Here is an 11,578-nt window from a genome sequence, read left to right on the forward strand (position 1 = left end):
CACTGTATATCTACTCATATGGTGTAATAACTATCCTCTATGCCACGACGCTGGCAGGATTGCCGAACTGCTGTCCTGTTCCTGTCCAAGTAGCTCCCGCCTCCCCCTTCTTCTAAGAGGGGAAAAAAATTGAAATTCAGGATGTGAATGAACATTGCTTTAACCACAGCATGCCACGGTGGCTATTGTTACGAAATCCGCTGAATGCAGTGCTAAATATTCTCTTCTTTATGGTGACGCATGCTGTAGAGCTAACCTCTGCATGCAACGTATGTAATCTGCCAGCGCGTGACCATGCATATGGAGAAATGCGTATATATTATTACAACAAGAGAACATCTGCGTTTTTGTACAACGCTGATTTCTGGTTACGTTCTAATCCATCGTAATCGTTTGGCAGTAGATAAAATAATCTCACCGTCCTGATAGGCTGGCGGAAGCAAGCGATTCATGCAAGAATTCGCTGCGCCCCATCCCGGGTTTTGAAGGTTGTTGCACCTCCCGTCCGCTTCACGGTATTCCCTCGTCGGGTCGCACGTGAAATTTGCAAGCGGGCAGTAGCGGTACAGCCCCGTCGGCTTGAGGTCCATCGCTTCCAGCCACTTGAACGCGTCGTCTGTCCAGGAGTCACCGGAGCTGCGTCGGGAATTCTGTGGTTACATGCAGTGCGAGGCCTTTCTTTTTTATCATCATCATTAGCAGCACCAGCCTGACTACGTCCACTGCAGGACAAAGGCCTCTCCCATTTTCCGCCAGTTAACCCGGTCCTGTGCTTGCTGCTGCCAATTTATACCCGCAAACTTCTTAATATCATCTGCCCACCTAATCTTCTGTCTCCCTCTAACCCGCTTGCCTTCTCTGGGAATCCAGTTAGTTAGTGGGAATCCAGTCGACCACATTCATACTATCAATCAGGTAATAAAGAGATGCTCAGAATATAACCAACCACTGTACATAGCCTTCATAGATTACGAGAAGGTGTTTGATTCAGTAGAAATATCAGCCGTCATGCAGACACTGCGGAATCAGGGCGTCGATGAAGTATATATAAACATCCTCGAAGAAATCTGCAGGGGACGAACTGCTACCATAGTTCTCCATAAAGAAAGCGACAGAATACCAATCAAGAAGGGTGTAAGGCACGGTGATACAACCTCCCCGATGCTATTTACCGCGTGTTTACAGGAGGTTTTCAGAGGCCTAGAAAGGGAACAGTATAGGCATAAGAGTTAATGGAGAGTACCTTAGTAACCTGCGCTTCGCTGATGACATTGCATTGCTTAGTAACTCAGGGGACGAATTGCAACTCATGATTACGGAGTTAGACAAAGAGAGCAGAAAGGTGGGTCTTAAAATTAATCTACAGAAAACGAAAGGAATGTACAACAACCTAGGAAAAGAGCAGCGCTTCGAGATAGGTAATAGTGCACTTCAAGTTGTAAAAGACTATGTCTACTTAGGGCAGGCAATAACCATGGAGTCGAACCATGAGATTGAAGTGACTAGAAGAATAAGAATGGGGCGGAGCACATTTGGCAAGCACTTTCAAATTATGACAGGTAGATTGCCACTATCGCTCAAGAAGAAGATATATAAAAATTGTATTATGCCGGTACTTAGCTGCGGAGCAGAAACCTGGAGACTTATAAAGAGGATTCAGGTTAAATTGAGGACGAAGCAGCGAGCAACGGAAAGAAAAATGGTAGGTGTTACCTTAAGAGACAAGAAGAGAGCAGAGTGGATTAGGGGACAAACGGGGGTTAAGGATATCATAGTTGAAATCAAGAAGAGGAAATGGACATGGGCCGGGCATGTAGCGCGTAGACAGGATCACCGCTGGTCATTAAGGGTAACTTTATTGTTCGATAGCAATCGCATGGACACTCTCAACGGGTTTTCGCCGTCGGCGTCATGTTCTCCATAAAATACTGTTGATAACGTCATCTCACGTGTCTACCCGCGGGTAAACGAGGGCGACAAACCTGGCTGAAGTATACCGTGCCACGATGTGTGCAGGGATGCACGAAGCGCACGTCAATGCACTCTAGGCTGACGCACCCCAGGTGGTCTAAATTTCCGGAGCCTTCCACTACGGCGTCTCTCATAATCATATGGTGGCTTTGGGGACGTTGAACCCCACATGTGAATCAATCTAGGCTGACGCAACGATCAAACGAGCCTGTCTATCTTCAACGAAACTCGGAGGGCGCATGGGATAACATCCTTCACGCGTTTCAGACCTGCCGCAATATGCTCAAACCCAGAGGTAACGGCAAGCCCACCTCGAACGAGCACGGAGCGAAGCGGGGGAAGGGGGTGTACTTCGCTTTAGCAGTAGATGTGAACGTGGACTGTAAGGGTAGGGTCGCAATCACTGGCGTCCACACGGTCTCGGCAGGCTTCAGCGAACGGCTCGTCTACGTGCTGCGCTCTCAATGCGAAGAGGCTGTGCAAAAAAAAAAAAAAAAACAGGGCATCTCTCCCTGTAGTGATCATATTCTCTCACACCAGTGTTCTGCCCCAAACATTGACCTAATGAGGGGTGGAGGGGGTGCTGCGATGAGCCTTCAGCTGCTATCTTGAAACCATGCTCAGCAAGGCAGACACCTCTTGTAACCGACTTCCTTCACGCTTCCGCTTCTGCAACTCGATCAGATACACCCATAAAAGCTCGGCGCACGTCGTCACAATCCGTCACGTTTGTGAGCGGCCACTTGTAGGTGGCCAGTGTTTCGGACGTTTTTTTTTTTTCCTCTTTAGAAGTCAGGGAGCGTATAGGAGCGTTGCATGTTTGTAAACAGCACCGTCGACACGCTGAGGTTCTTGTAACGACCTCACGGCGCGTATGCTCTGACCAGCCCAAAGATCGCCACCATCCTCTGTGATCACGTGACAACTGGCACAGCTGCCTCCGAGCACATTCGCGTCGGGGTAGCCTCGCGTAAGCTTCAGGCTGGGCGCAACTTAGCGCTGTGCTCGAAGGCCACTTACAGCTGCTGCGCCAGTTGTCACGTGGTCATAGAGATGGTGGCGAGCTTTGGGCTGGTAGCGAGTTCAGGCACACGCATGACCTAGTTTAAAGCAAAGATGACACTGAAGTGGCTTTTACACAAAAGGTCGAACAGGATGTCGAAAATGTCCGACTTTGACGTGGGATTGTGTGCAGTCGCCCTTGAAGACCAGTTTCACGCAGCGTGGCTTCCCAAGGCGGTGTACCTGAGTGATGACAGTACCCTCATTTGCCGGTTTGATGTGGGTAGGCAAGTAAGCGTCGGGGAACTATGTCGTATATCACACTAGCTATGAATGCGTTGTAAATCGGTGTAAAGGGGTGCATTTTGATGCCGCCTAGCTCAGTCACTTGTTTGAGTGGACTAAGCGCATTCACGTGAAATTCACGTGACTAAGGGCATTCACCTGTCGCAGGTTTTCTGAGGATTCTTCTAGCACGAAGATGATGACGTGTGGCCAGCGTTCATTGACTTCATAGTCGCTGCCCCGCCGCGGTGGTCAAGTGGCTAAGATACTCGGCTGCTGACCCACAGGTCGCGGGATCGAATCCCGGCTGTGGTAGCTGTATTTTCGATGGAGGTGGAAATGTTCTAGGCCCGTGTGCTCAGATTTGGGTGCACATCAAAGAACCCCAGGTGGTCTAAATTTCTGAAGCCCTCCACTACGGCGTCTCTCATAATCATATGGCGGTTTTGGGACGTTAAAGCCCACATATCAATGAAACTTCACTGTCGCTGTACTCGCAGAGGTGGGCGAGGTTGCGTTGACAATCTTTCTCTTCGCCCTCTTGCTCCGGGCAGGAATGAAATCATCGTCGGATGAGTCGTCTTCCGATGCGGCTGAGTAAAGCTCTGTGTCCTCGCTGTCACTGAGTGAAGTTCCTCTCTTCCTCGCGGTGGTCAGCCCAGATGACTGCTGGCCAGGCGGTCCTCCGGAAGGCCCCGCGTCCATGGTCGCAAGACGCGGAGCCGAGGCACTAGAAAAAACTGAAGAGTTTCACCGAAATATTGGAGAGCACGGAGAGAAGCGCTTAGATACCCGAACACTTCGTGGTCGTCTTCTCTGCAGAGGAAAAACGTCTGAAACACAGGCCACCTGCAAACGCCCACTTCCCTATACGCGCCGGGAGGAGACTATACGTACCGTGAGGCCGCTACAAGCACCTCAGTATGTCGACGGCTCCTAACGCTGCATACTAACATGAAAAACGTATATATGTTGTTAAATAGAGAGGGTGACACCGAGATAAATACCTCCTGCGCAGCTCATTGATGACCTCCTCGAAGATCTGTGCCGCATGGGCGATCTCCATTGCCTTTTTGGTCACTCGCCGGCTTTGCTGGTGGCGAAATGAGGCCAACAGGCAGCCCCCTGGACAACTGGCCCCTGCTGGTCAGTGAAAGACATTTGCTAGAGTGATTAATTAGACTACTGTTTCAAACATAGAAATTGTAGCAGCATTTAAAACCCTTCGTGTTCGGTTTACGGAAAGTTGCTGTGGGATGCGCATGTCAACCACGTATGTTTAGCTGTCTCGGGTTTTGTTGGCCTCTTATACCACAATAACTATATCAAATATCAAATTGTTGCTTTTCAAGTCATTGTTTATGTCTCAAGTGAATTATTGCCAACTTCTATGGGGCACTGGCACGCGCACATCTTTAAAGAAGCTCTACGTCCCACACACAAAAAAAAAAGCTTTACGCATCATTTATAACTTAACCAGAGATCACTCTTCTGCACAGCTGTTCCAAGCTGCTGATATCCCTACGGTTTTTGAACACCTATATCTTACGTCTTGTTCTTAGCTATAAATATGAAATAAACAACAATATTCCAATGCTTGCAGATTTGGCAGAATTAGCTGAATATTCTTGATTGATATGTGGGGTTTAACGTCCCAAAACCACTATATGATTATGAGAGACGCCGTAGTGGAGGGCTCCGGAAATTTAGACCACCTGGGGTTCTTTAACGTGCACCCAAATCTGAGCACACGGGCCTACAACATTTCCGCCTCCATCGGAAATGCAGCCGCCGCAGCCGGGATTCGAACCCGCGCCCTGCGGGTCAGCAGCCGAGTACCTTAGCCACTAGACCACCGCGGCGGGGCATGCCATTTTTCGTACTAGTGTGATCTGCTATCCAAGCTGAATATTCTTCTTCGTATCCTTTACGGCTCATGAGGAAGTACGAAACAAGAACACTGCGCACAAATTACGGGGCGCAGATGCTAAGAACAACCTTGCCCTCTGTGTTAAACCTGTTATCGCAAAATGATTTTGACATTTATTGTTGCAAGTCTGCACTTTATGCTTTTTTAGTGAGCTGATGTCTAAAATGTCACCTTTGCATTCATCTTTGATGTTTTTTATTGAATTTAGAATAATGTATGCTTTCTGTCTGTTTATACTTATGTACACCACTTTCTGTATACCATCGCTGCATGCTGAACTGTAATTGGCTGGGAAGCCTAGTCAAGCTCACAACAGCTTTTTCTTCCTATGCCCTCTACTTCCTGAAGTGGAAAATAAATGATGGAAATGATTGAAATGTTTTACTATTATTAAACCGATTCAGTTCGAATCTCGTAAATATCGCGGTGTTGTTTCTCCATTCACTTGTTGGTATCTTTAATGATTGTTGTTAGGGCATCTTCATATCTCTTTTCGTATCTCTTCGTATCTCTTCGTATCTCTTCGTACCTACAGAGTCAAAATGTCCTTGTAGGGTGTCACCACACGTTCTTGATGAATATACAGGCACAATTTGAGAGACAATATAATTTCCGATGTGGTCGATTTCTATGGAAATGCGGTGCGCTGTTGTGCACTCATAGAAACAAAAGTGCCGCCCAAACCAAGCTTACACCTGCGACCCTGGTGTTTATGTAATTAGATTAATCTCGATGGATCATATTAAGCAATTATGCACTCCTGATTCAAGTGATTATGCATTCTTAATCACGTCCCACTGAACGGTATATATGTAGCTAGGAAACCGGGCATTTTTTGGCTGTTTTGTTACAGTCATCATTTCACTCGGACCTGATTAAGAGTGTAGGTTGCATCTGTTCAGAAGTCTCACACGGCGTTTACTGTTCTTCTCCGTTTTAGTGGAACTCACATTTCTTCTGCGTTAATGAAATGGACGAAATTATGGTACATTAATCACGGTGTTATGTCGAAATGATATGATTGAAGCATTCCGCCTTCTACCTTGGCTCCATCCCCCCCCCCCGTTATACCAAGAATTTTAACGTAGAGTAATGCCAGAACGCATCTACAGGTACGGCAAAGACGGTTTATATTTGCCCCGTTCAACGTTTTCTACGAATTAAGATGCTTGCGCAGTCTTTTATTTTAAGGGGGATGAAGGTCGTAAACAGTTTTTATCTGTTATATTATCAAATAAATATTAGCATGCATGGGCATCGTTGAATGCATATTCATAATATGCAAAGAGATTTCGAACATTTCCTTTAGATAGAAATAAATTACAAATTTTCACAGTGCAATATCGTAATTTCTAGCGGGTCGTTACAGTAACTTACAATACAAAAATTTAGTTTTCAAAAGCATGTGGTTGCTTCAAAATGTCCGTCCCACAGGATAAAGCAAACTAGATGTAAAAACAGCCGTTTCTTTGATCTGAAAGAATGGTCAAACTTGGAAGGTGGAAATGAGGTTTCAGTAATAATTTCTTATTTATCAAATAAATACAATTACAGCTAGGTCAAGAAAAAACAACTTCAATCTGTATTTCGAGTGCTCTGGAAAAGAATGATGCTCAGTTTTCTGAAATATGTTCACAGAGAATTCATCGAAACTTCCGTAAGGCTAACAAAGCCAAGAAAATCATTCTTCAACTTTTCAAAAATATTTGCTATTGCAACCACTAAGCCTTAAAAAAATAAAGCAAATTTTCTCACAACATTGTGGAAGTAACAACGTCAAAAACGAAAAACCAGACAATGAGAGACATATATAGAGCACTGCGCGTTTCCGATAACATATCCTCTTTCCAAAGCATAATGTAGTCTACAAATACCTCATGTTGTGATTTGCGAAGGCTCACAATTTTTTTACAATATTTTACTATTTTAAGGCTCTCGTCCACCTTATATGTTTCATTAAAAACGTAAGTTTGACGCTCGTCCAGCTGTGTTCATGCATTGAGCTGCTTTTTCTCGGCTAACCACGGTCGAAACTAGCGCAGATTAATGAATCACTGGCCGAAAGAACGCCAGTTCTCACGCTATTCCTCGAAAAACGCAATGAGATATTGAGCTTACCCGCCGTGCGTCCGTGAACCCGTGCCGAGTGGCCTTCGACGTCATTCCTGGTTTCCAAGAATTTCCGAGCTTTCTCCAAGGCGGCTTCCACTTCCTTGGCGCCCCACGAGACCGTCCGGGCGGCGGCAATGTCAAACGTTGCAAGGAGGAATAAACTGCACGCGAGTAGAAATACAAGTTAGGGGACGAACTACGGCACGCTGATAACACGACGAAAACAAAAATGAAGAAAAAAAAGACATACATCGGGCCTGCCCGAAACGCGCAGCCCAATCGCAGCAAAGGCCTGAAGAGTGGTCTTTCTGGAGGCTTTTTTTTTTTAAACTCTTGGAGCAACTACCGCAAGCACACGCGCATTGTACCCACTCCGCCATAAATTATCAAAATTTTTCTGTATATAGGCGGGAAGACTCAACAATGTCATCATTCGTCATTCTTCGGAGCATGGTGCTCACTACACACTCGCAGGGCGTTATATATGCAGCTTGTCGATGCTGTGGCTGACGACGATGGACTATGCCTAAGGCTTTTCTAAGGAGTTGGAGCATTCAATGGCTGAATCTTCACGCTATTAGTATTCTGTGACGTCTGGCTGTTTGTTTGCTGTTCTAAAGCGCTCTATGACAAATGGTAACGTGGTTCCTTTACCCGACATGACGTCTGCACAGGTTCAGTTTGCAACCGAGTTTCAAGCATCGGTATACGAAGTATTGGCGTAGCTCTGGGGTAATTTACTGGGGTGCCACGTAGGGGACTCAGACTCGAGTCCCATTCTGTCCTCGGTATTATTTGTTGATGTTTGTTGTTGTTGTTGTTGTTGTTGTTGTTGTTGTTGTTGTTGTTGTTGTTGTTGTTGTTGTTGTTTCGTGTGATAGTGATTACGGATATACCGGTGGCAATGGCGGCGGCGGACAACTACGGCGCCACAATATGCCCTTGTTGGGATCTCATAACTGCTTTCGCTGTAAAACAGGACAAGCGCTTAGTCGCGACTGAATGAATTTACTGAGCAAGGAAACATGTATATTCAACAAGCAACTGACCGATGCCTGCGGGTCGAGACAAAAGGCGAAACATGAAAACTGCGAGATAACTAAAGCGAGAAACTACGAAAAAATTGCTTTCAGGGAAACAATTTCAAGCAACAAAATAAAAAGTTAGAATGTGCACATTTAAGGGCTTGTTTACTTCGTTAAACACAGTTATAATGTGATCTTACCGACAATTATGCCAAGGATGGCATAGGCGACGGTATTAGAAGTAATTGCAATGTAAACTATCGATAGTTTATTTTACCTCACTGTGTTCATTTTTGACCTTCGTACTGACACACATCCATCAGTGATTTATTTGTTGTATTTGTATGCTCCTTTGTCCAATAAATGTTTCCATTAACTGAGTAAGCGCTTGGCCACTTTTTTCATTCCATTTCGTCCTCGTCGATGTGCGCCTTAATTAAGAAATCATTGAATTCAACCAACTGGCCCAGTTATCGACTCTCGCGCTGATAAATTTGCAGAATATATATATATATATATATATATATATATATATATATATATATATATATATATATATATATATATATATATATATATATATATATATATATATATATATATATATCAAGTTTCACCCTTACAATCTCTACTCACATGGGCGTGGACCAGCACAATTTCTTTAAGGTCATCCGTCATAATGTCAATGGCACAACAAAATTAGTTTCATTTTCAATGACCAGGAGTGGCCTTTTCTAATATTTATATAAGATCAAGCGTCATTTACTGCTGATACGGCCACAAATGATCAATTACTTCTTAAAGTGTTGACTAAATAGATACAGCTGAATGCATTGCACTAGCCTAACCGAATAATCACTCGTGTCGCTAGAGGAGTGAAAGTGCTTACCACCAGAAGGTCTTCATCGCTGCCGCTTGCAATGTTGGCACGGTGCCTAATATACCGAGCCGGTGTATGTTTCAAACTTTTATCCCATGCCGAGCGCTTTCTTTCTTTCTCTCTCTCTCTTATGCAATGCGGCGGAAGCGCGGCCGAAGGTAAAAGAAAGAAAAAGTGAAAGGCCGCTGTAATACCCATCCGACATCGTTCTGCCGGGAAAGGGTTGTGCCGGGAAAGGACTGGTGAGGGGAGGTTTTAGCGGCTAGTGATTCTCCAATCGAAAAACTGAAAAGAAAAGTGAGCCCCGCAGCTTTCTGCATCAGAGTGCGGCACCTCAGCAGTAGTTCACAAGGGAAGCAATAAGGAGGGATTAGAACAGGTAGAGAGATAAGTAAAAATTGAGAGGAAAGTAAAAAATTGATAGACGGTTTGAGAAGTTCGTGGCCGGAGCCCGAAGCGGCGTGCGGTCACCGAAGAGAGGACATCGCGGATGAAACAACCGTCAGACATGAAATCCTGCTAGCGTGCACTCGTCCGGTGGGTTTCATGTACGAGCGAGCGGTGGAGGGAGAGGGTACATCGCGGAGTTGCGTGCACTGCACAGCTGAGACGCAGTGGGCCAACTTAACAACGAGGAGGAGAACAGGCAAGAACAACAGTTTATTATAATTGTTGCGTTCTTACGTCTCGAAACCACGATGTGGTTATGAGGTATGCCCTAGAGGAGGATGCAGCCGAAGTTTCGACCATCCTGAGGTTCTTGAACCTGTACCTAAATCTAAGTTCGTGGAACTCGAGTATTGAGCCTTCGTCGATATGCGGCCAACGGATTTGATCCCGCGACCTTCAGGTCGACCAGCAGGCGTGCGCGTGGTTTCCCGTCGGGCGGGTTGGAGGGGGAGGGGGGAGGCTAATCGCAGCGCCCTCACTCTTTAATTAGTCTAAGTACGGGGCAGCCTTTTGCGTCTCCCCCTTATTACGTGTCTAGGAACACCCCCCTCCCCTGACCCTTCCCCCTCCAGTACGCACGCTTATGAGGCCAGCAACCGACTCCATAACCACTAAACTACCGACCGTGGTGGGTAAGGTCATTAATTCTTCAGTGGCGTCCGCTACACATTCAAGACATTCTGGCACAGGTCGTCTTAAAAATGAATGGTGGTGTGCAGCAGCACGCGAAGATCTATCTATCTATCTATCTATCTATCTATCTATCTATCTATCTATCTATCTATCTATCTATCTATCTATCTATCTATCTATCTATCTGTCTGTCTGTCTGTCTGTCTGTCTATCTATCTATCTATCTATCTATCTATCTATCTATCTATCTATCTATCTATCTAGCTATCTATCTATCTATCTATCTATCTATCTATCTATCTATTTGTCTGTCTGTCTGTCTGTCTGTCTGTCTGTCTGTCTGTCTGTCTATCTATCTATCTATCTATCTATCTATCTATCTATCTATCTATCTATCTATCTATCTGTCTGTCTGTCTGTCTGTCTGTCTGTCTGTCTGTCTGTCTATCTATCTATCTATCTATCTATCTATCTATCTATCTATCTATCTATCTATCTATCTATCTGTCTATCTATCTATCTATTTAATGATTTTTGATTGACGCAAGCACTTATCATGTGCCGCTGAAGCACTTAAATATACACCGTTGCCGAAGAGTTCCGTCTATCAGCGCCAACCTTGGTGGAAATGCCGCACTGAGTGGTGAAGCCCCCTCCCCGCTTTCTTTCTTCTGTGGACCCTAATGGTAATATTAATATTCATAATTGTATATACGAGGTTAATTAACGCTTGAAACGACAATACGAATATGATTGCCGCCGTACTGGGGGGCTCCAGAAATTTTGATCACCCAGGGTTTTTTAACTTGACCCTAAATCTGAATGAATGGGTCAAAAGCAACTTGGCCTCCATTGAAAATTATCTAAATTACGTTCAAACTCTCTCACCGACACCCTCATATAGTTTTGGTGGTGTTGGCCTTGCAGGGAGAAATTTACATATCGGAAAAAAAATATTTCACTGCGCAGGATGAGTTGCTTCATTTTACCACCATCTCTTCTCAAATACACGCGAACACGAAAAAGACAATGCTGACAACGGGAGCAACAAGTTTCGACAATTTAGGCTTTTCCGTCAGTCTGTGAAACCGTGTCTTCCATCGTACTCGCTAGTTGATTGATTTGTGGGGTTTAACGTTCCAAAACCACCATATGATTACGAGAGACGCCGTAGTGGAGGGCTCCGGAAATTTCGACCACCTGGGGTTCTTTAACGCGCGCCCAAATCTGAGCACACGGGCCTACAACATTTCCGCCTCCGTCGGAAATGCAGCCGCCGCAGCCGGGAAT

At 45.2% G+C, this 11,578-nt stretch overlaps 1 protein-coding gene across 2 annotated transcripts in view; it reads right to left on the reverse strand.

Moving 5' to 3' along the window:
* Positions 1-9,315, reverse strand: part of LOC119164889 (chorion peroxidase-like) — a 31,686-nt gene extending 22,371 nt beyond the window's left edge. Inside the window, exons 1-4 of one of the 2 annotated variants that reach the window (XM_075873184.1) lie at positions 9,215-9,315; positions 7,307-7,461; positions 4,266-4,398; positions 419-636 (exon numbers count right to left, since the gene is read on the reverse strand). In XM_075873184.1, coding sequence (XP_075729299.1) covers positions 419-636; positions 4,266-4,398; positions 7,307-7,461; positions 9,215-9,231 — 523 coding nt within the window. In that variant the 5' untranslated portion in view covers positions 9,232-9,315. Of the gene's footprint in view, positions 1-418; positions 637-4,265; positions 4,402-7,306; positions 7,462-9,214 lie in introns of both variants that reach the window. The other variant, XM_075873183.1, reaches the window with a different exon arrangement.
* Between the last annotated feature and the right edge of the window lie 2,263 nt (positions 9,316-11,578).

Source organism: Rhipicephalus microplus, chromosome 9 (assembly GCF_043290135.1).
Source record: "Rhipicephalus microplus isolate Deutch F79 chromosome 9, USDA_Rmic, whole genome shotgun sequence".
In the NCBI taxonomy this organism is placed as follows: domain Eukaryota; kingdom Metazoa; phylum Arthropoda; class Arachnida; order Ixodida; family Ixodidae; genus Rhipicephalus; species Rhipicephalus microplus.